Here is a 23838-nt window from a genome sequence, read left to right as displayed (position 1 = left end):
CATTCGCATCTTTCCTCTTTCTTGCCTGGATGCTGTGATCTCATAGATACACAGAGCTCCAGAGACATCAGAACCCTATCCCCTGCCTGGTCTGGCTTTTAAACCTGGAGACCACCTAGCCTGGCTGTATTACTCCCTGTCCCAGCGGCCCAGAAGGACGCATCATACCTGACCCAGCATTTAGCCAGAGTGCCTCACGAGTGTTTTATCAGAGTGTTAAAATACCTAACAGTAAGTAGCGGCGCTGCGGCCAGCCTGCTGCCCCTCTGCTACGGACTGTCTCGATCACGGTGGGAGGGTCTCGATCACGGCTCTGCGTGGTGCTTCAGAAGCTCCACCCCGTGAGCCCGGGACTCTCTGGGGGGAGAGGCTGTGTCAGCTCGATTGAGCTCAGTGGAGCCCCACCCCTCCAGGAACAGGAGTCAAAGCTGCCTCACGCCCTCCTCCAGCCCCCTCACCCAGTGGACTCCGTGCTGGGGAGACATCTGAGCGCAACATCCCCATGGTGGGGTTTTCGGATTGAAAGCTGGACACTCTTGGACTCCCTGGAACAAGCTGGTCACCCCACCCTGTGCCCTGGGCAAACTGGCCATGGGAGCCAGTCCTCAGAAAGAAGCAGAGAATTTGGGGGGTGTGGGCTGCAGGGGGCACCTCTTAACCGCTGTGCATCCCTGAGTCCTCTGAGCGTCCCTCCCATTTGTAAAATGAGGAGTCATCCTAACACCTGCTCCGTGGAGACTGCATAGGATGGATAGAAAGTCAGAAGAGGTGGCACACGGTGAACCCTAGGCTGTGCGTGAATGGGCCGTAGGTGGATGTGTGATTACAGAGAGGGCTGGGGATCAGGGGTCCCGGCAAAACTCCCAAGGGTGGAAAGGCTGGCAGACTGCCTTCTGGAGCTGGCAGCGGCAGGGAGCACCCCGCCTGCCACCCCACGCGGGGAGCCTGCAGCTCTGCACGCGCCTTTTTTCACATCAGCATCCCTGTGCCACCTCCCCGCAGCTGCCCCAAGCCTCTCACCTGCTCGGCTGTCCTCCGCCTCGTGGGGCAAATTCACACGGCCCTTTGGGAGACAGAGAGCGGGGAGGAGGAAGCCTGCGCACTGGAAAGCTGAGCCGCGCACGCCTGGTGTACGCCTAGCGTGTGCGCCCCGTGGGAGGAGCTGAGCCCGAGTCCAGCTCCGGGCGTGCGGAGTGCCGGCTGCCAGGAGCTGGGGCGGCCGGCTCTGTCCCGTCCTCGTGGTGTTCACAGGGGGAGGAGAACTCTCGTTTGAGCTCCGGACCCGCTGTTTTCCATGCCGAGTGTCTCCATGACTCTGCTGTTTGTGTGTGACTCGTGCGGATGTCGTAAGCCGTCTTCCCGGCTGGCCGCCGAGTCCTCGGGAGGTGCGAGCTGCCTCGAGGGGCTGCTCTCGCTTCTCATCCCCGCGGGTCCTGGACGACTCTCCTGAGCCCCTCCGCTCCCACCCGAGCCGAGATGCCGCCTTCCTTGCCACGGGTGGGCTGCTGCCTGAGGAGCCACATAGCCACAGCTGACATGCCAGTCACGGCAGGGTTCGCCCTGCAGGCGGGTCCACTGAGCTCCGCTCTGCCCAGCAGAGTCTGAGGGCGCCTCCTCTGCGGAGCTGAGGTCAGGCCGGCCCCTCCCCAGACGTTCTGTGCATCCCCCAGGGACCCCAGACGTCTGTGCACACACCTGGCCTGTGTGTCCAGGGGCTGGCGGGCAGGTGGGCATGGAGCTGGACGTTGAGACACCTGTCACCATTCCCCCCAGCTGCCTTCCACGGCCTCCCCACACCCTGGTAACTCTACCTCCACCTGTCCAGAATTGAGCCTCCTGAACCCCCAGACTTTTGCATCTCCCAGGAACCCCAACTGGGCTCTGTCTATGTGGAGGGTGTGTGCCCGCCGTGGGCAGCGTGAAGCCCGAACCTCCAGAGCCCAGGACGGGCCTCCAGATGCAGGGCACCCTCCTTCCCCTGGCACTTTCTGCCCTGACTGCCTGCGTGAGGCCCAGCAGCTCACCCCCGACCTCTTTGTCCTTGTCTGAACAAGGCAGAAGCAGCGCCCGCTTCCCTGGGTGGCTGTCGGGTGGGGGGAACTCAGACCAGCCACCCTGCTCAGCGTTGCCTCCTCCATTTCCTCCACCTCATATCTCCCCTTTTCCCTTCCTGACGTGGACTTCTTTGATGTTGTTCAGTCGCTAAGTTGTGTCCGACTTTGCAACCCCTTGGACTGCATCATGCCAGGCTTCCCTGTCCTCCACGATCTCCCGGAGTTTGCTCACGTTCGCGTCCATGAACTTCTTGGCTGGTCTCCTTTTAATGATGTTTCCCTGGTTTTGCACTTAGACACATCCTATTGCTTTTGTACGAAAGCAATTAAGTTCCAACCTTCACCGGCTCAGATAAAAAGCACCCCCTTTTGCCTCTTTTCCTTTTTAACAAGCGAAGCCTCTTCCGAAAGGCAGGATCACTCTGGATACAGGAGAAACTTGCTAAGTCTGCACATTATCCTGCTTAAGGCTGTTACTATCCCGAGGCCAGCTGTTTTTACGGCTGTTACTGAAACCTCTCATCCATGTAAGCATGTTCACACCTGAAGCTTGGGAAAGGTCTGAGTTTGTTTCCCTTTTACTGTGAAAATATTTCTTTCTTTTTCATTTTGTTCTTCCTCAAAGCATAAAGCTATAATAATAATAATCTCGGCCCTGGGGTTATTTTCTTGATTTTCTGGAACACAGGCCTGGTTGGGATCAGGCTAGATAGTCAAGGACCCGAGGCTCGCCGTCGTCCTAGTTTCCCAGAGGATAGATGGGGAGGCTGGAGGGGTTCAGTCTGGCACCCGGCAGGCAGAAAGGGCTTGACTTGTCTTCATAGGGTGATTTCAGAAAGTCGGGGCTGCGCTGCCCAGGGTGGACGCTCCCTGGCTGGCTGTGCTCCGGCGGCAGTTGCTTTCCCCAGCAGCATCCTCTCTTGGCGGCCTGCGGGATAGGGGGAGGCCGGCACCCTGGGTTCATCCGCAGGGGTGGGGAGGGGGGTCCCCGACTGTAGGTGAACAGCGGTGCTTGCTGGTTTCCTGGGGTCGAAGCTGCCTTTGTGCCCTTGGGGTCCGTCAGCAGGCAGGAGGCTGCTCCTCGGGGTCTTCACTGTGCTCCGAGCCCAGGAGCGTGGCCTGCGGCTCTAGGAGTGGTAGCAGTCTCCGTCTGTGCACGCACGCCACGCCGTGTGCACAGGTAGGCCTTGAAGGGTCCCTAAAGCTGTCTGGGGTCACCTGAGAGGGGGCGATGGCTGGCCTCACTCTTTCTGCTTTGCCCTGCACTGAAGGGCTGGATAAGCAGCCACATGGAGACCCCTCGCCTGCGTCAGAGGGGCCCCTCTGGTCAGGCCAACCTGGCTGGGACCACAGCCGGGTGCTGGCTGCAGGCGGCCAGCAAGGAGCCTGGTCCCCAAGATGGAAGGAGTGGGCGCACCCAGGGCTGCCCTCCCCGCCCCCTCTCCAGGCAGAGCTGAGCAGGCCTGAGGTGGCCTCGGGGTGGTTCCAACTTCAGCTGGGGGCCTGGAAGCTTCCCTCAGCTCTGCAGACCAGAGGAGGATGCACTGGGATCCTAGAAAACACCGAGCTTCCCCAGCCTGTCTCATCCCTGATTCTCAGAACCTTCCAGAAAGGGAGGTGGGGGGGAATGGGCACACATTCTAAGCCATGGTGTTCAGGCTCAGAGGCAGTGAGGAGCCGTCTTCGTCTGCAGTTGAACAGGGGTCTGCATGGCTCGGCTGCCTCTGGGCCAGGAGTTTCTGGGGAGCTCCGAGGCCTCTCCCCGGGAGGCACCCCCACAGCCACGCCTGGCCCTGAGCCCACTGCCTGCCCAGGCTGAGTGCCCACCCCCAAGCTCTTCCATCTTCTCTTCCTCCAGCTGCCCCTGAAGGTCACTGTGACCCCTGCTCCTCCGGAAAGATTGGGGGGCAGGGGACACAGTGCACTTGACCCTGGCTCTGCCCCCCGGAGGAGGTGTCAGAGGGCAAGGGCTTGGAGGAAGCTCAGCCCGGTTCTGTTCCTGGACCCCGGCTCGCAGCACAGCTGAGTGCCCCGTCTAAAGCAGAGGGGGACAAGGGAGAGGACGTGTGTCCGGGTTGGGGCTGACTGGGGCTCTGATTACGGGCCGGCCTAAGCTCCCTGCCCACCCCCTCTGGGTGCACACACCTGGGGCTCGGGGGCTGCTGGCATCCTGGCCCCATCTGATTCGTCGGTGGCTCAAGGGCATCAGCGTGGGAACACCCGGATCGGTCTGAGCTGTTTCCCAAGCTTGTTTGCAGAGAAATTGTCCTCTGGTGGGGCAACGGGGAGCTTATCTCCGCCGTCACATCCCAGGAGGGCACAGCATCCGCACAGACGCAGAGGGAGCAGACAAGGTTTAGACGTTCTCGACGAGGACCACAGAGGCAGTGGGGGCTCAGGCTGCAGGCCATGGGCTCAGTCGTGGAAACAGGAGCAGCTTCCCTCCTCCCTCTCCCCACCGCGGGCTGTGTTCTGGCTGCTTCCTGGGGGGCGGGGTGGGGTGATGGGGAGCAGGTCTTCTCAAAATACCAGCAGTCGCTTGGCTGAGTTTAAGGTTCCCAGCCGCATGTGTAATGGTACCCTGGCAAAACGTGGGGTTGGTAGTTCTAACAACCGGCTCAGGCTGATGCTTACAGTTGACAAGACTCAATCACATTTGTTATCTCGTTGGAGCCTCCTAATTTACTAATTGGGAAGGAAGATCAGAAAGGCCAAGTGTTCTGGCAAAGGCCATCATCCCTGGAGAGAAAGAGAAAGAAGGGGAGAGACAGAGAGAAAGAAAGAGAAACACTCAACACAGCCGGGCTTTCAGTCTCGGGGAAGATGGAATCTGCTCTGATTTGCCTAAGGGCTTTATTTCCTTCCACCTCGTTCACTGAGCATCACCTCCTGTGCCAGATGGACACATGCGTGAGAGCCGCTCTGCCCTCAGGAAGCCCCCGGGGCAGGGGTCATTCTCTCCAGCAGAACGAACTTTACCATAGTCCTGCTGGGAAGCTTTTCCTGGACGTCTTTAAGGGAACTGTCCACGCCGTTGCCGGAGACCCTTGGTCCTCCTTATCCCGGGCAGATCCCGGGGCTTCCCAGGGACCATGTTCTCTGCACGCAGCCCCCCTTGCCTCGTGATGCCCTCTGATCCTCGTCCCACCCCCAGCCTGGACCGCTCGACTCCTCACTGAAGACACCCGCCTCCCCGGCAGCCTGTCAGACCTCCCTGGAGGGGGCAGGCATCCCCGCCAGGTGCTGCCAGCTCGTGTGCCCACCCCTCCGGGCACGTCGGAGCTGCTCTGCACGGTAATTATTCCGTTATTTCACTTCCCCACCGAAACACAAGCTCTGAAGGAGGCGGGGCGGTGGTCGTTTCCTCCAGTTGTCTCTCCAGACTTTGGCCAACAGTCAACTCGGTGAATATCATTGAAAGAGGAGAGAATGAATGAACAAACAGTCAAACCAACAGAGAGCTGCAGGTCTGCAGAGCTCACTCAGGCAGCCGGTGAACTCAGGTCTGGGAAGTCAAATGTGTGTGTAAACCTGGCCGCTGAGGTCCAGTCCACCCCCCTTCATCTTTGGGCGTCTCCATGGCCCACCCCAGCAGGGTGGATGCCGTGTGGTCCAGGGCTCACCCAGCGGGGATCGCCCGGCCCTTGAAGTTGGCTGCCTTCTTCTCTGTCGTCCGTACTCCTGAGTGGGGGTCAGTGGAGGCCAGTGGGCCTCAGCGTGGGGTGCCTTCTCCTTAGGGGGCGATACTGGGAGGACCGTGTGGCCACCACCATTTGTCACTGTCATTCTGCTGAGCCCCAGGGCGCTTCTGTGTCAGCCTTCAGTTAGTCGCTGTTTTAGGAACTCTGTGCCTAAGGATGGATGGAAGTTGCAGGAAGCGCTGAACTTTGCATTTACATCAAACAGCTCTTCTTCTTCGTTAACTTCACTCATTTTCAGCTCCAAGTTTCACCGTGCACGCACCAAAGGTGAGGCGACAGGTGTTAATGCTCTCATAGAAGACGAACTTCACAAACCATCAGAAGAGGCCAGTTTGAGATCAGAGTCATTTTCAAACAGAAAATTCAAACAGTTAATTTCAAAGGTGCTCCTGCTGTTTTTCCGTTTCATGGAATCCAGCCACAACTAGAAAATTCCCTCCATCAAAGGTAAGTGCCTGACATGATGGGTGCAAATGCAATGAGAGTTCAGCACCTATCATACAGTTCTTTGCTTTGTCGGATCATAGCAAGGTTGATGAATCTTAGTGTTTGTGGTAAATGTATCACCCATGGAATTGATTACAGTGTACAAAAATTTATAATTGTGTCCAAACCAACTGTCCCATCAATTAAAATAGAAGCTGTAGATGTTAGACTTCATAAATGCTGATAGCTGCAAGAGTGATTGAAGCTGATGTTGACTTTTTAAAAATACTTCAGCTTGCATTTTCTCTTCTCTACTCATCATCAGATTTCATTCGAAGAAGGATTTCTTAATCAACTTAAGTATCCAAAGATGGTGAACTTTTTCCCTAAACAAGGCCCTCTTGGTTTTATTCTTTTCTAAATGATTTGGAAATAGAAGTAGTTTATTAGAATTTAGTAGAAGTAGTGAACAGATAGAACACCGAAAGACACAACCGCAAAGCAAAACCAAAAGCTCTCAGCTTTTGAAGCTTTTGTAGAATTGCAGTTATTGAAAACATAGGTTATGAATAGGAAGACATTAAAATCTATTCCTACAAAAGCAAGGAAGGAGGAAAACACTTTAATGATGACAGCCCACAAGATGCTAATTTGAAAAATATTACAATTTTATGAAGAAATGTACACATTAAGGATATTAAAAAATATATTCAAAGTGAAACATATCAAAAACAAAGCTAAGAAATTGATTAGGGCTGGTGAATATGTGCTGAGAATAAACGTCCTATTCTCATTTTATTTTCACGTAGTCAATATAAAAAGGTTATTTTGTGTCCAAAAAATATTGCTGTGATGTGTGAAAAGTGTGAAAGTGAGCGTGTCAGTCACTCAGTCATGTCCAACTCTTTGCGCCCCCATGGACGTCAGCTCCCCAGGCTCCTCTGTCCATGGGATTCTCCAGGCAAGAAGACTGGAGTGGGTAGCCATTCCCTTCCCCGTGGGATCTTCCTGACCCAGGGATCAAACCCAGGTCTCCTGCACTGAAGGCAGATTCTTTACCATCTGAACCTGTGTTTAGATATATTAATTTTGCTTTCTAGAATTTTTCAAAATTAAAAAAAAAAAAGTTTTGAACATAACTATTAATAGATTTCCATTTTAATGCCACCAAAATGCTCCTCAACAATTAAATATTTTAGAAACCACGTTGTTGTTGTTCAGTTGCTCAGGCTTCCCTGTCCATCACCATCTCCTGGAGCTTACTCAAACTCATGTCCATTGAGTCAGTGATGCCAATCAACCATCTCATGGTCTGTCATCCGATTCTCCTCCTGCCTTCACTCTTTCCCAGCATCAGGGTCTTTTCTAATGAGTCAGCTCTGCACTTCAGGTGGCCAAAGTATTGGAGCTTCAGCTTCAGCATCAGTCCTTCCAATGAATATTCAGGATTGATTTCCTTTAGGATGGACTGGTTGGATCTCCTTGCAGTCCAAGGGACTCTCAAGAGTTTTCTCCAACAGCACAGTTCAAAAGCCTCAATTCTTCAGTGCTCAGCTTTCTTTATGGTCCAACTCTAACATCCATACATGACTACTGGAAAAACTATAGCTTTGACTATATGGATTTTTGTTGGCAAAGTAATGTCTATGCTTTTTAATATGCTGTCTAGGTTTGTCATAGCTTTTCTTCCAAGGAGCAAGTGTCTTTTAATTTTGTGGCTGCAGTCACCATCTGCAGTGATTTTGGAGCCCAAGAAACTGTCTGACGCATTATTTTTGCACTGATTCATGTTCATCAGGTCACTTGTGTAAACCGTTTGCGGTGAGTGGTTGGGGACTGGCACGCTGTCATTGGCCACACAGCATAAGTGCTACAGTTACCGGACTCTAGGTGGTGGGGTCAATTTGAACTCTGGAAGGACTGATGCTGAAGCTGAAGCTCCAATCCTTTGGCCACCTGACGCAAAGAACTGACTCACTGGAAAAGACCCTGATGCTGAGATTGAAGGCAGGAAGAGAAGGGCACGACAGAGGATGAGATGGTTGGATGGCGTCACCGACGCGATGGACATGAGTTTGAGCAAGCTCCAGGAGTTGGTGATGGACAGGGAGGCCCGACGTGCTGCAGTCCATGAGGTGGCAAAGAGTCGGACACGGCTGAGCGACCGCACGGGACTGAACTGAGCTGAATGTTTAGTGCCCTCTGCTGGTCATATTGGGCAAATCACCTGCTGCTCCCAGAGACACCTGCAGACCTCACGGTGTCTGATACCTAACGGGTGGTCTTGTCTGGCCTCCCCTTAGACCGTTGAACATTTGGAAGAGAGAGTTTTTAAATTAGCCTATTGGTGAGAAAAGTGTTACACCTAGGAGTTCTGCCTCTCTGTGTTGTAATAAACCAGTTAATACTTTCTAATTAATTACCGTTTACTCAAATATTTTTTAGTGACCTCATTTCTTTTTTTTCATTTCTTTATTGAAGTATCATTAATTTAAAATATTGTTAGTTTCAAGTGCACAGCACTTGATTCAGTTTCTTATATATTCTTATATATATAAGATTCAGTTTCAATTCAGTTCAGTTCAGTCACTCAGTCGTGTCCGACTCTTTGCGACTCCATGGACTGCAGCACGCCAGGCCTCCCTGTCCATCACCAACTCCTGGAGTTTGCTCAGACTCATGTCCATGGAGTCGGTGATGCCATCCAACCATCTCATCCTCTGTCGTCCCCTTCTCCTCCTGCCTTCAATCTTCCCCAGCATCAGGGTCTTCTTTTTCAGATTCTTTTCTGTTGTAGTTTATTATAAGGTATTGAATATAGTTCCCTGTGCTCTATAGTAGGTCTCTGTTGTTTACCTATTTTATGTATAATCCTGTGTATATGTTAATCCCAAACATCTAATTTATCTCTTTCCCCCCTTGTTCCCCTTTGGTAGCCATAGATTTGTTTTCTATGTCTATAAGTCTATTTCTGTTTTGTAAATAAGTTCATTTGTATCATGTTTTAGATTCCACATAAGTGATATCATATGCTATTTGTCTCTCTCTGACTTACTTCACTTAGTATAATAATCTCTAGGTCCATCCATGTTGCTGTAAATGTTGCCTTATTTCTTTGTAAAAGGAGTAAGTACCATTCCATTGCATATCTGTACCATGTCTTCTTTACCCATATATTAAGGGCATCATGACAGTACTCAGTAACAATTTATGTAATACACCGTACCCGGAAATGCCTGTCAGGGGTTGAGAGCTTTTGTCTCCAATGGTTCTGGGTTCCATTCGGGGCTCTTGCATTTCCTCTGAATGGGATTTGGGCCGGTTCCCCCATGGAGCCTCAATCTCTCAGTCCTGGAGGGATTATTGTGAGGGTGGTACCCACAGAAAAGGTCTAGCACACAGTAGGTGCTCACAGGATGAGAGCTATTTTGTGCGTATGGCCTGCTTTGTAAATCTGAAATATATTTTGGAAACAAAAGAGAGGAAGGAACTGGAAGTGTTGATTGGGACGATGGTAGTTGCTCGGGGATAATTGCTATAGATGCGCTCAGAATGGTCTCATTCTAATAGTGGTGATTGCTGGGAGATGATTGGGGCTTTCTTGCGCTCGCTCAGAAACTTCCTCTAATTACAAGGAACCAGTGTTTGTTGGCTTTGGTCCATTCATATTTCTGAGAGAGGCTTCTTGCTGGAAAGTGCTGCCTGTGGGCCTGGGCATCCAGGCTGACCATGGATGGGTTTACGGATGGAAATGGAGGGGGGTGTGCAAGAGAGAGGACACGCTGGCACTGGCAGCATCAGATCCCACTCGGCAGGTGCCCCTGCCTGCCTTCACCTGCAGGGAGCAGGCGGGGTTTAGGAGGGCTTTCTCCACCACTCAGAGGTCATGTCAGGATTCCCAAGGGTCTGTGCTGTCTTGGCAAAATGGAGCGCCAAGTGGGGGTCACAGGTGACATCCTGCAGGTCTCATGGGCAAAAGAGTCTGTTTCTCTGTTGAGCTGCATCGCGGTCCGGGCTTGCCCAGTGCATCCATCCATCCACCCAGAAGATACTTTCCTCTGCCCCAGGGTGCCCAAGTGGTTCTGCCAGATGAGCTGACCGCCCCCTCCCTCAGGCGGGGGCTTCCCTCCACTTCCTCTGGGAGCTCAGACCTGAGCAGAGCCAGACGCAAGGCCACCAGCCCGGAGTCGAGAAGCTTAGATGAGATGATGCGTGAACACCACAGGCCAAGCGCTTGGCTGAGAGGAGCAGAGACAGGACACCAGAACTTCATCCCCGGGTCACCGTTCACACCCCAGCAGTGGACAGAGCTGGGACCCCTCAGGACAGAGCTGGGCCTTATGACAGTTAATGAGGCTCTGGAGTGGGGGCCGGCAGATGGCCGGGGGCTGGAAGTATTCGGGAACCTTTTCCTGTAGCTCGGGTGGGAGGCAGTCCAGGCCAGCACCTGGGAACAAGGGCCAGGGTGTGTGTGGCTGTGTTTGTGACCATGGGGGACAAGAGAGGTGGACCCTGTACAGGTGGCCGGAGCCCCACTCCCGATCCCCTGGTCCTGTGACCACAGGCTGGTCAACTCGCTCCTTCTTGAGCCTGTGATCCTTCCCGAGGGCAGTGATGCTGCCATGAGGCAGCACAGGAACCCTCCACCAGGTCCTGGCGGACAGCGAACTGCTCCTACATGTTCAGCAAGTTACTGTTGGCGGCAGTCCAGAAGTCAGGGTGAGCCACCTCTTTGAAGGGCTGTGAAGCTGCCGCTCAGAATCCCGGACCACATGTTGTTCTCTGAGTCTGTTCTCCCCAGGCACGTCCACGTTCTTGTTTGCCTCCTCTCTCCCCCTTAAAACAGACAAACAAAAAAGGAAATTAACCTGAACAGCAGGAGCGTCTATAACCTGAGGGTAGTTATGGAGTTCCTAACCAGGCTTGTTCTAAGTTGAAATTAATTCCCAAGTGCACATGGAAATCATGCCGGTACACAGACCTCTCCTGCTAGACAGACCCCTCCCAAAGCACCCCCAGCGCCACCCTGAACCCTGCCCCACCCTGGTTTCTTTTCCTGGATCCCTCTGTGTCTTCCTTGAGTTTCCCGCCTCGTGGAGGCTGGCCAGTGCCAGGCAGGCGGTGGCGAGTCCTCTGAGCCCCTCCTGCCTCTTCCAGGGTCGCCATGGAGCCCTTCTGTCCGTTCCTGCTGGCCGGTGTTAGTCTGCCCCTCGCCAAGGCTCTCAAGCGCAACGAGACCACCACCACCGCCGCCGCGCAAGGCAACTGGACCTCCACGACCGCAGGTAAGACCCCACCGCCTCGTCCCGCTGCCCCCGCCCCATGGCCCCTGCCCCTCCTCCTGATGAGCTCGCGGGCCGATGGGCAGGTAAGTGGCTTCCTCAGCCTGCTCCTGACGTTGCAAGTCTGTAAATCAGGCTCCTGGGAGCAGGTACACAGGATTTGGCTTGAGCAAAGCTGGGCACTCAGAAGGCAGCAGACATAACCCCGGGCTGAGAGTTGGATCAGCTCCAGTGGGAACAGGAGAAACACTCCACTGTGTGGGACCCAATTCAGACCAATCCTGAACAACCATTGACGAGTCCGTAGCAGGTATTTAAACGCTGGCATGACAGTTGATGACATTCACTAAGAAATTAATATTTTGGATGATGAGATATTGGTATAGAGTAGTTAGGTTTATTTAAAAGAAAATAAGAGGCAAAGGTCCGTCTAGTCAAGGCTATAGTTTTTCCAGTATTCGTGTACTGATGTGAGAGTTGGACCGTAAAGAAAGCTGAGTGCTGAAGAATTGATGCTTTCAAACTGTGGTGCTGGAGAAGACTCTTGAGTCCCTTGGACAGCAAGGAGATCAAACCAGTCCATCCTAAAGGAAATTAACCCTGAATATTCATTGGAAGGACTGATGTTGAAGCTCCAATCCTTTGGCCACCTGATGCAAAAAGCTAACTCATTGGAAAAGACCCTGATGCTGGGAAAGACAGAAGGCAGGAGGAGAAGGAGGCGACAGAGGGTGAGATGGTTGGATGGCATCACTGACTCAATAGACATGAATCTGAGGAAACTCCAGGTGATGGTGAAGGACAGGGAAGCCTGGCGTGCTGCAGTTCACAAAGAGTCAAATATGACTTAGCAGTTGAACAACAAAGAGTCTATACCTTTTAGAGATGCATACTTGAGTATGTAGAGGAAAACAAAGGGGTGTCTAGGGGTGACCTGGAAAAGAGTGAGTGACCAGGCAGGAGGTGGGCAGGGCTGTTGACCCACAGGGTTGATCCAAGAAAGTCTGGAGGCAGATCCACGGGGCTTTCTCACTCTACTCTCTCACTAATTTCATATGTCGGAAGTTAGAAAGGAGGAAAGGAAAAAGAATGTTGGATACATGTGACAAGAGAAACACGCCAGGTGCCCAGACAGGGAAGGGAAGAGCACATGTCATGTGGCTCCATGTGTGGGAAATGCCCGGCACAGCAGATCATTGCAGGGAGCCGTGTATGAGTGGTTGACTGGGGCTAGGGGGGATGGAGGGATCTCAATGGGTTGGTGAAGGTTTAAAGCTGGATGGTGGTGATGGCTGCACGACTGTGAATTTACTAAAACACATTGAATTGCCTGCTCAGAATGGGTGTGTTTTATAGCTGGTAAATTTCACCTCCATAAAACAAAGTAAATGCCACGCAAAGTTAAAAGAAGAGGAGGGAAAGCCAGAAGAGAAGCAAGAACGAATACTGCTGAATCGCCCGCCTGTGTTCACACCTAGCTCTGCCGCTGAGCGGCTGAGTGCCCTCGGCCTTGAGTCAGTAACTGCACCGCCTTGTACCTCAGTGTCCCCATTTGCAAGATGTAACAATAGTACCCACTTCAGCCAGTGCTGCAAGGATTAAGAGAGAGAACCGTGCTGGGGTATAGAGGACTCCTCAGGGCTGGCTGTTTGTAGCAGAAGAATATGTTGTAGGCGGCCTGTTCCCTGGCCAGACTCTCACCACCTAGAGAGTTGGCTGTCCAGCATCTTTTGGTATCTCCTTCTTGGACGTGTGCCTGATGCAGAGGGAGGTCCTGTTGGGTGAGTTCTGAGCTCCCAAGGAGCTGATGGGGACTTCCGGGGCACCCCATGCCTCTCGGGTAGACTTGTAGGTCTGTCTGTGTCTGCTGGCTCCTACCTGTGGCGGGGTCAGCAGGAGCCTGTAACCAGCAGGGGGCTGGACCCCCTCCCCCTGCCCCTGGGGCTGTTGTCAGTCCCACCCTGCTGCTCCAACCCCACACCCTCCCCGGGACTCCCAGACGTCACACTCCAGGACATCTATGATAGAGCATCATTTGGTATATGGGTCAGGCTTCTTCAGAAAAATTGAGTCCATAAGATGTATACTTATGTCTATACCTATATTTATTACAAGGAACTGGCTCACTGGATTGTGGAGGCTGGTAAGTCCAAAATCTGCAGAGCCAGTGTCCTAGGTTCAGTCCAGAGACTGGCAGGCTGCTCTAGAAGCAGAAGGTGTGATGCCCCAGTTGGAAGGCAGTCAGGCAGGAAGAATTCCCTCTTACTCATGGGGAGGCCCTGGCTTTTTGTTCTGTTCAGACCTTCAACTGATCGGATGTGGCCCACCCACCATGAGGAGGGCAATCTGCTTTTCTCAGAATAACAACTCAGATGTTGATTCTCATCCAAACAGCGTCCCTCTAGAAACAGCCAGACTGGTCAGATATATTGACCAATTAACTGGGCGCTTTGTGGCCAGTCAAGTTGACCCATGAAATTAAGCATCACAACTTGGTCATGGCGAGCCTTCAGGAAAACAAAAATTATCAACTTCCCTCCAGGGAGAGATACACCAATGTGATTGGAATTGGTACCGTTCAGCCTGGGGTCAGGAGTTCAAGGCCAGCCTGAGGCCTTCACATGATTTCCTGACTTCGAACAAACATCCTACAAAGGCCCCTGAGAGTGGGGAGAATTGACGTTCCCTGCTGACCTAAATCTCCAGCCAGGAGAGCAGTTCTAGGTGCCTGACCGTCTTCGGCAACTAGTAGCACCGTCTTCACGTTGAAACCCCCAAGAAATACAAAACCACAGAAAAGAAAGACCAGAAATGGCAGCAAATAGAAACTGCATTCATCATGCTTCCTTGTTCCAAGCTGGCCCTCTGGGTACCGGGTCACTGTCCAGCACTGTGGCCTGAGACCCTCAGGACAGTGCTCCCCTGGGCCGGGCAGAGAGGAGCTGGCCTCTGCTTGCCCAGGGCTCAGCACCCGCAGGATCATTTAGAAAAACATTCAACCTGGCAGAGCATACTTTGCCCAAAAGTGGAGAAGGCAATAGCACCCCACTCCAGTCCTCTTGCCTGGAGAATCCCATGGATGGAGGAGCCTGGTGGGCTGCAGTCCATGGGGTCGTGAAGAGTCGGACACAACTGAGCGACTTCACTTTCACTTTTCACTTTCATGCATTGGAGAAGGACATGGCAACCCACTCCAGTGTTCTTGCCTGGAGAATCCCAGAGACGGGGGTGCCTGGTGGGCTGCCATCTATGGGGTCGCACAGAGTCGGACACGACTGAAGCGACTTAGCAGTAGCAGTAGCAGCAGGGAAGAAATGTTGTAGTTGCGTTGATACCCCTGCAGGTGGCATCAGGGACCCCATCAGGATGACTGGGTCCCTAGTCCTAGGTTCATCCAAAAATAAAATGATTGACTCAGCTCTTTAGGGCTGAGGCTTCCCAGGTGGCGCTAGTGTAAAGAACCCGCCTGCCAATGCAGGAGACATGACGCGGGTTCGATCCCTGGGTGGGGAAGATCCCCTGGAGGAGAGCACGGCAGCCCACTCAGTATCCTTGCCTGGAGAATCCCATGGGCAGAGGAGCCTGGTGAGCTATAGTCTATAGGGTCGCGCAGAGTCAGATACGATTGAAGTGACTCAGCAGGCACACACAGGCCTGAGGCAGAACCAAGGGGCTTCCCCACCCACTGCTGCCCACCCCTGCCTCTCAGGGCCGTCCATCCCAGGGGGTGGTCTGCACAAGTTTAAGTGTGCAGATGCACTGCTAAGCTCAGAACACCCAGGACAGCCCCCGACTTGTAATTTCCAGGACCAGAGTCCATGCACGCCAGTGCACACACGTGCACACCTCTCAGGTGTGTGGGCATGTTTATTTGCATGAACATCCATCCACACCTGACTTGGAGCACTGGCTGCATAGAGTTGGGGGAGATTTGGGGGGAAGCCTGCTCCGAGTGGACCACCAGCCTACTTACCTCCAGGAAAGCCCCCGTCTGCTCCCCGCCGCTTGGACCCTCAGCCCCACCCAGTCTGAGCTACCTCAGTGTGAAATGAAAACAGAAAGTGACTCAAATTTCCTCTTAGTCACCACACTGACTTCCCATGCAGAGCCCATTGGTGGCCCTGGGTGGGACACAACCCAGCCTGCGGAGGCCCAGGTTGGCTTTCAAAATTTTATTTTGGTTGAATTGCTCACCAATATTTAAAAATCTGATCATTTTTACATAAAAATAGAGATTTCTCCTTTTGGTGAATTGGAGAGTTAAGCTCTCGAGCTGCGCCTTTCCTTGGTCTCAGTGGGCTGGGGTTGAGACATGGCCAGTCCAGCAAGACAGACACGCATGCCCCCAGCTCCTCCGAGCCCCTCCGAGCCCGCTGGTCCCTGGGGGTCCCCACCTGACCTCTGCCTTCCAGAAGAGAGGCAGCTGCAACATCTGACAGAAAGCAGAGCAGGGAAACCCGTTGGCCACTGTGATTGGCCGCTTCTGTCCACATGCACAGCCCCTCTCTGGGGGCTTGGGCCATTCGGCCCTAGTCCTGGCAGGCGTGCCCTCGAATGTGAGGTGCTCCTTGGGGAGTTGAGGGCATTTTGGTGAGGAGGGGGCATCCTGAGGAGGAAGGAGATGAGTCAGCATCACGGAAGGAGCTGGGTCTGAGGGTGGCAGCCAGGCCACCAGAGCCCGCTGGAATTCAGGCTTGGGGGGCAGGTTGCGGGCAGCCACCTTGTGTCCAGGGATGAGGGACCTTCCGGTGGAGGAAAGGGGTAAAGGGGGAGCGAGGGTGAATCTGGGCAGGTGGGATCAGAAGCTCGCAGCTCTGAGAGGCCGGCTCACCACGTGGCGACAGGTCTCTGTCCAGCCAAGGGCCAGGCTGCTGGCCTGTACCCTGAGCTCGTGTGGAAGCCTGGGGGGCTCCGCACCCATCCTGGGACAGAGCAGGGGGACCTCTGCACCCCGACTACCCTTCATCTCCTGTTATGGGGAGTGTCAGGTGCCCAGGACCTGGGGAAACAGGCCACATGGGGGTCTGGGCCTTCCCTGCCCTGCAGCAAGGGGCCTTGGGCCAGTCAGGTAACCGGATCCCCGGATCGGGCTCTTCTCGGCAACACCGCTGTGCATCTATGGAGGCGCCTGGGAGGGGACCAGGGACCAGGGACCAGGGCGGTGGACTGCATGGCAAACCTGTGAAGTGGGGAGGCGGCGTCCAAGGTGAGGGGCTCTGGAAGGAGAGAGTTTGCAAACTGTGTAAAGCGGGGCACTGGTGTCCGGGAAGAAGGGCTGATGGGATGGGGGCTAGCCGGTGGCCTGTGAAGCGAGGTCTGGCATCAGGGAAGAGGGGCTGGTGGGGTGGGGCCGCTCTGCACACCATGAGCCTGGTGCTGGGGACCGCCCCCTGCCCAGACCCCCGCTGCCCTCGTGTCGGAGTCCTGACGGGGGGCCCGCTCCACCCCCAGGCCCCCCGGCCCCCGGCGCGCCGCAGCCCCTGCTGGCCTGGCTCCTGCTGCCCCTGCTAGTCTTCCTGCTCTTTCTGCTGCTCGCCGCCTACTTCTTCAGGTAGGAGTGTCCGGGCCGCTGACTCGCCCCGACCTGCTGGGGAGGAAATGATGCAGAGAGGGAGCCCGTGACTGGGGGCGGGCGGGCGGGGCCGGGCAGCTGAGGGTAGGGCGGCGGGCAGGGTCCCGGGCTGGGCGGGCAGCGGCTCAGCCATGAGCAGCAGGAGCAGCTTCTCCCGGCTCACCTGGTGGGTATCCCCTGATGGGTATCCCCTGGTGGGTCACCCTGGGGCCCTGGGCGCTGGGCAGGCTCCCTGGGCTGAGCGCTAACGGTCTGTGTCTCTAAGGTTCCGGAAGCAGAGGAAGGCGGTGGTCAGTGCCAACGACAAGAAGATGCCCAACGGGATCCTCGAAGAGCAAGGTAAGGGGGGACCCGGACGGGGCCGGGCGGGGGCGTGCCTTCCTCGCAGCTTAACGTTTAAACGTAAACCCCTCCAGCTTTGTGCCTCTCATCTGGCGTTACCTGGCATCATGCTGTCTTTTATAATCAGCGCTTCCCCGTTTCAGAGTTTTTGTCATTTTCTCTCTGGTGTGAAACAGACGTTTGAGGCATTTCAGTTTGTGGCTTTGGAGGGAGACAGTGTTTCACATCCTGTCCTTTTTACAGGATTTTGAAACATCTAGCATTTATCAGGGAGTCTTAGATCAGCCTTCAGGGAGACAGGTGGGCTCATCACCAAATTCTCAGAAGGGTCCCCCTTCCTCGAAGCCGCACTGTTTTTCAGATCAGATGAAAGAAGGGAATCGACGGGGCAACGCGGAGGGTCAGGGGCATTCCCTACCATTTATTTTTTAGGTTCCAAATTCAGCTACTAACTTGTATATGCCCCTTTACAAAGGCACATTGGTTTTCTTCCCACGCATTGAGATGTCCGAGAGAGGTATGTGAGGCAGAGGCTTTTAAAAATACCAGTTTACACCAGTGACTACAACTTCCTCAGTCAGCTTGCTGCCGACTTGTTCCGTGGTTTGGGGGAGCAGGGGTGCTATCAGACTTCACCTGAATTGCACAACAGACCCAAGACTCTGCAGAGAGTCATCAGCAGCGAGAGACCTCGGCCAGACCCAGAAGGGCAGTTTTGCGGGGCAGGGGGTACCCACGACCCCGCTTAGATGATGGCACGTGGCCCCCAGGCCCCTCCTTCCTGCCTCCTGCTCCTGCCCCGCCCATCCCAACAGCCTGGATGGGGCGAAGACGGTGCAGCTGGCGAGACCGCCTACCTCATCCTGGAGTGTCCGTCTCTGGGAGGGGTGAGCCCTGCGGGGAGCTCTTGACTGGGCGTCTGGGCGTCGGAACAGCTCTGCAGGTGGGGACTGGCCCTGCCGCCAGTGACAGCAGAGCGACGTGGGCCTCGTGGAGGACAACGGCTTGCTCTCCAGGATGGGAAGCACATGCCACGGGGGTCGCTATCTGTCTTGCTCTGAGTTTGTGGAAGCAGCTTGTCCGGGGACCCGCTTGCAGTCTGGCCCTTCTTTTTCTCGAAGCCTCTAGCCCCGCCCCCTCAAAAACCCAAGGGTGGTTTCTCTTATTTCTCCTGGAGCTGATGGAGTTTGAGTAACTGTTGCAAAGGTTACTGTCGTTAACGTTTGTTAACCAGGACTATCTGTTACAAAGACAAGGCTATGGGGGCCTCCTAACTGGAGAGGTTCCCAGTGTGTTACCAGTTTGTGCCCATGGGGGCCTCCTATCTGGACAGATTCCCAGTGTGTTGCCAGTTTGTGCCCAGAAACCTGTCGTTAGTCAACTCAGTTCCAAGCCTGGACAGTAGAGTTAGAGGGTGAAGGTGCCTAAGTCCTTTGTAGAAGGAGCAGGGGACAGGGAAAGACAGGTGGGTGGGCGAGTGAGCTGGGGGGATAAGGCATCTCCTGTTGGCAAGAGCAGGTCACACCAGCCAGAGGCAGCTGTGCAGCCATCACGATGAGTGATGTGCCTGTGTTGTAGGAGACAGAGCTTGCCTTCAGCTGCTCACGGTCTGAGAGGAGCATCCCCCTCCAGCCGCTTCACTCCTCCAGCAGGTTGTCCGTCCGTCTGGTTAGTAAGTCACCCGCCCATCTGGGGGCATGGCTCAACGGCCCCGTATTTCTGTTGACCCCACAGAGCAGCAGAGGGTGATGCTTCTCAGCAGGTCCCCGTCGGGGCCCAAGAAGTACTTCCCCATCCCCGTGGCACACCTGGAGGACGAGATCCGCGCCCGCTCGGCCGACGACTGCAAGCGGTTTCGGGAGGAATTCAACGTGAGTCTAGGCCCTCTTTCTCGTCTTGTGGAAGGGCGCTGGGATGTGGGGTGTTGTGTTACACGATAAATTACCCCAAAGGTGCAGAACGCTCGCATCCACCACGACACAGCCCCCAAAACGGGGTCCCGGTTTCTGCTGCAATGCCCTCCGCTGACCCTCATCCCCACTGATAAGATGAGATGGTTGAGGGGGAGCTTCAGAGCCTCCTTCCAAATCACACACCCTGAGCACTGAGTTCTGAATCAAGTAAGATGGCAGCACCGTTACCCCAGTGATGTGCATGAGCAGGGCCAGCAGACCGTGGGGCAACAATTTGGCGCTGAGAGCAGAGGAGCCCGCGGACCTCCCTGCACAACCTCAGGTAGACGGTTGAGGGGGCGGTCCTGAGGGGGCATCTCTCTGCCTCCACAGCCCTTTGATTCTGCCCGAGCCAGGGTGTTCGTCCTGTTACCGCTGTTTTGGATGAACTTGACAATGGCAAAGCTAACTAAGATGAATTTAACCAACTGGTCCAGCCTGCTGATAGGAAACAGATCCTCCTAACTCTCGACAAAAATACAAGTGTACAATAATGACACCTCCCCTTGTGTTGCTAATATTTTTCTTAATGTCCCATGAATTGTGAAGCTGCTAGATAGATAGATAGGTGGATAGATAGGTAGATAGGTAGAGAGACAGACAGATAGATAGACAGACAGGTAGAGAGATAGATAGATACGTATGTAGGTAGATAGGTAGGTGGATAGGTAGACAGACATATAGGTAACAATAGAGGGATGGATAGACAGATAGATGCTTGGATACACAAGCAAACAGACAGACACTGGGAAACGTTGTCTCGGATTTGGCTGCTCAGTGTTTACCCCGATCATGTTTTGAGTCTCCATTTATGCATCTTCCTCATTTCGTAAATGTCCATGCACTGATGTCGAGCCTGGAAGAGGGCGGCTTTCCAGCAGGAGGGCCGCCTGGTCCTGACTCTGCCTGTGTCACCCCGGCCCCGACACATCAGTTCGTCTCCTGGAAGCTGGTTTCCTTCATCATGAACGAGCCGGGTGGGAGGATGCCTTAATGACCTCACAGGTCAAATGTGAGGCTCGGACTTAGTTAAAAGCAAAGATGGTACAATTGTGGTCTCTGAAGACAGGGTGACTCCTGCTGCAGACAAGTGACCTTCCACCCAGAAGCAACCCTGGAAGGAACAGCAGGCTGATGGCGCATTTAGACTGTACTTTTGGCTTATTTTTTAACACAAGTCCTCTTTTGCCTTTATCTTGCTTCCTTTTAATTGTTTCCAAATGTGTCCCTTTTTTGAGGAAATTAGGTCAGAGTGAAAGACAGCTCCAGGCAGTATTGTTTTGCAGCCTCTCAGCCTGACAACAGAAGTTAATTCTCCAGTTTTCAAAATGACTATCCAAAAAAAAAAAAAATCAAAATGACTATCCAAGTTGGCGGCTACAGGACCGCTTTCCCCACCCCGTTTCTCGTCCCATTTCCTCCAGTATTTGTGTTTCTCCACGTGGATGCTGGTGACTGGCCTTGCTGAGGGAGGGCTGAGTCAGAACTCACTGGCTGAGCCACAAATTTCAGAAGTTAGGGCCCGAGAAGAGGGTCAGGCAGGTAAGGCCCTTGCCCCAGATGCAGTGTGTTAGGGGACGCCAAAACACCTCATTGTCTGGATAGATACTATTTTCACACAGCTTTTAAAAATAGATGCCAGCCATCCATGTTGAACAAAATAGCAATTAATAATTGTAAATAAAGACAGGGTCCCTCTGGTGTCTGCTGTGACCCCAGGCTCCGACGGGGCTTGTGACCCCACTGTTGACTGATCCTGCCTTTATTTAAAAGTTTGATATTTTGGTCATCATGGATTTGTGTGTGTGTGTGTGTGTGTGTATGTTAATTTAGGGGTCTTTTAGATGTTGAGATCAAATGTGATTTTTCTTACCCCTGGGATTTTTGGAATACTCCTTTCTGTTTTTGCAACCAAAGCAAGCGCCTTGCCCTGCTCACCCCACCGCTGCCACTAAGCAGCCTTCCTGGCCAGCCCCCTGCCCACTGCCTCCGCTCAGGGAAGGGCCAAGACCGAGGGTCGAGAGGTTGAGTCCAGCAAGGACGTGGAGTCCGGTCCTGGCTCCGGGGGACCCTGAGCAACTGCCCGCCCCCCTCTGGACGCCAGTTGGCTCTTCTCTCAAGGGAGCGGGCAGCCCCTGCTAGGAGCATCGTGACCACTAGGACCAGCCCACGTGTGCCTCCGCAGGTGCCCACGCTTGCCAGGGGCCCGCACTCCTTTTTTTCCCTTTTCTCGCCCTCTGTCCTGAGCTCCCGCCCAGAATCTGTGCAGGGAGACGGATGGGTCTCAGAGTAGTCGAGCCAGAGGAGTTTGGACTCGTGCGCCTTGGCCGATCGAAGCTCACATGAATTTGAAGTCAACAAGGCTGGGAGCCGTTTCGTGGGGCGATGGAGGCGCCGATGCCGGGGCCGGTGGCCCACGTGCCTGCCCCATGTCTGCTTCTCGCCAGCCTGGAGGGCTTGGGCAACATGTGCCCCTCTGCCTCGGTTCCCTCGTCTGTGAAACGAGGCCTCCCAGCCCCCACAGGAGTGTCTCAGCCCGTGAAAGAGCTAAGGCGTATGTCCTGCGTCTGCAGGAGCGGGGTCTGAGCGCCGTCCTGCTCAGGACGACTTCTGTGAAGGTCATCCACCTGCCGCGGTCGAATGCTGAGCTTGCAGAGGCTGTTCCAGGCCCCTGGTTGAGTGATGCAGACATCTCTCTCCAGACACCTCCTCCCAGGAGCCTCTGTCCTTCCCCTGCGGGTTATTTGAAGCACAGTGTCCAGAATCGACCTAACCCTAAGTGCTGCAGGAAGGGCCAGGGAGGCGCCCCGAGGGGAGGGCCCGGCACAGCTCACACCAGGACGAGGGAAAGGGCTGTGTGCGTGTGCTTGTGTGCGACACGCACGCTCCTTGAAATGGAAGGAAGGAAGGGAAAGTTAGTGGTACAGTCATGTTTGACTCTTTGTGACCCCGTGGACTGTAGCCTGGCAGGTCCTCTGTCCAGGCAATTCTCCAGGCCAGAATACTGAAGTGGGTAGCCTTTTCCTTCTCCAGGGGATCGTCCTGACCCAGGGATCAAACCCAGGTCTCCTGCATTGCAGACAGGTTCTTTACCAACTAAGCTACTGTAACACCTCACCTCAAACAAACCAACAACCCTTTTCAGCCAATGTGCATAACAGGACAATCGATCACAAGTTATTTATCTGTCAGGGGGCACAGGTATGACACTCACTCTGGGCACAACGGCAGTGGCCCAGGAATGGCAGAGCCCCCACCCCACCCCAGGAACCCCCCTTATTTGTCCTGAGCCATCGGAGCTCAGAGATGTGATTCACTGGGTGGCTGACAGCAGGAGAAAGGCTGGCCTGCTCAGAGGGGCTGTTTCTTTCCATGCGCGTGGAAACGGGGTGCGCGGCTCAGAGCACTTTGCCTCTGTTGCCCGTGTGGCCCCCCTGTGCCGCCGCCCAAGGAGTCGGGACGTCACCCCGTGTCCCGGCTTTGTTCTCGGGTCACGACTGGAGGTGTCAGAGCCCAGTTCATCCTAACCACTCGGACGTCCCCAAGTCACTCCTTCAGTCCCGCAATGCTTCCCCCTTACCTTCTGAGGAAAAGGGAGGCTTCTTTTTTTTTAAATAAATTAATTGTAATAGAGCATCCTTAGAGCAGGTTTAGGTTTACAGAAAAATTGTGCAGAAAGTACCAAGTTCCCATACACTCATTCTTTCCTTGCACGGAAGACATCTTGCCTGAGTGTGTTACATTTGTCACAACTGTTGAATCAATATCGACTCAAAATCACAGCTAAAGGTCAGATCAGGGTTCCAGAGCTGCACATTCTATGGGTTTTAACTAACCCATCACATCACGCGCCCCCCCATGATGGTCTCATGCCTCTTTTATTTTCAGGGCTGGAGTCAAAAATAGCTTTGAGGTGAAAAAGAGAAGGCTCTAGAACATGGTCACACGTTTCATGTTGAGGTTTGATCAGGAAGCTCAGTGTTAAGAGCTTTGATGAGGGGCCAAGAGCTCCCTGCGGCAGTAGAGGTACTGGCCTGGCGGAGACCTTGCCCACCGGCCTTGCCCAGGTGCCCACTGGGCTGGCCTCTACACTGACCTGGGTAGAGCCTCTTCCTGTGGCCATTGGGCGTGGAGCAGGGAGAGGACATGGGCTGGCAGGGGCTGAGTCTGTGATGGAGACACCCCCGCCCTGGGAGAAGGGGACCCTGACTCAGGACTTTGATCCCAGGCTGGGCCCCAGTCTCCTGGGCACTGACCACTGGACCCGGAAGCCCCTGCTTTAAAGAAGGTAGTGTCCTTCTCGTGGTCCAGGTGCCAGCTCCGGGTCCCCTCCCACGGTCTGCTGTTCGCCAGCCAGGAATCTGGGCGATTCCACATCCACCCTGGGGTTCCGTTTGCTCATCTACAGAACAGGACTGATGGCCCCAGTGTCACGTGATGCAGCTTGGGTTGTGAAGGCCGGTGACCCAGCCCTTTGCCAGTGCCCAGCCCATCGAAAATACTCGACAA

General features: G+C 54.2%; 1 protein-coding gene and 2 long non-coding RNA genes across 18 annotated transcripts in view; 1 reads left to right on the top strand and 2 right to left on the bottom strand.

Annotated features, from left to right (window-relative positions):
• Positions 1 to 23838, top strand: part of PTPRE (protein tyrosine phosphatase receptor type E) — a 178942-nt gene that overhangs the window by 122431 nt on the left and 32673 nt on the right. For 7 of the 15 annotated variants that reach the window (XR_014077758.1, XM_081573396.1, XM_081573394.1 and 4 more), the window contains exons 1-3: positions 17142 to 17201; positions 17301 to 17374; positions 19112 to 19248. Coding sequence is in view for 12 of the 15 variants with exons in the window: in XM_081573396.1 (XP_081429522.1) it covers positions 17167 to 17201; positions 17301 to 17374; positions 19112 to 19248 (246 nt within the window). In the remaining 3 variants the exon portion in view is untranslated. Of the gene's footprint in view, positions 1 to 11310; positions 11467 to 14633; positions 16670 to 16914; positions 17015 to 17141; positions 17202 to 17300; positions 17375 to 19111; positions 19249 to 23838 lie in introns of those variants that run through there. The other 8 variants (XR_014077756.1, XM_081573385.1, XM_081573390.1 and 5 more) reach the window with 3 other exon arrangements.
• Positions 9370 to 15509, bottom strand: LOC145539387 (uncharacterized). 2 transcript variants are annotated; one of them, XR_014077760.1, is made up of 3 exons: positions 15437 to 15509; positions 10629 to 11017; positions 9370 to 10196 (listed from the first exon to the last, which is right to left on the bottom strand). It is a non-coding gene; the product is annotated as an uncharacterized LOC145539387 (long non-coding RNA). The 2 variants fall into 2 exon arrangements; XR_014077761.1 differs by lacking the exons at positions 9370 to 10196; positions 10629 to 11017 and adding an exon at positions 13554 to 14800.
• Positions 15535 to 18494, bottom strand: LOC145539386 (uncharacterized). The gene is made up of 3 exons (XR_014077759.1): positions 18235 to 18494; positions 17199 to 17539; positions 15535 to 17050 (listed from the first exon to the last, which is right to left on the bottom strand). It is a non-coding gene; the product is annotated as an uncharacterized LOC145539386 (long non-coding RNA).

Source organism: Giraffa tippelskirchi, chromosome 2, assembly GCF_054371585.1.
Source record: "Giraffa tippelskirchi isolate mGirTip1 chromosome 2, T2T-mGirTip1v1.2.pri, whole genome shotgun sequence".
Classification (NCBI taxonomy): domain Eukaryota; kingdom Metazoa; phylum Chordata; class Mammalia; order Artiodactyla; family Giraffidae; genus Giraffa; species Giraffa tippelskirchi.
Note: the sequence above shows the minus strand (reverse complement) of the source record. Positions and strands in the feature narration are given on the sequence as shown.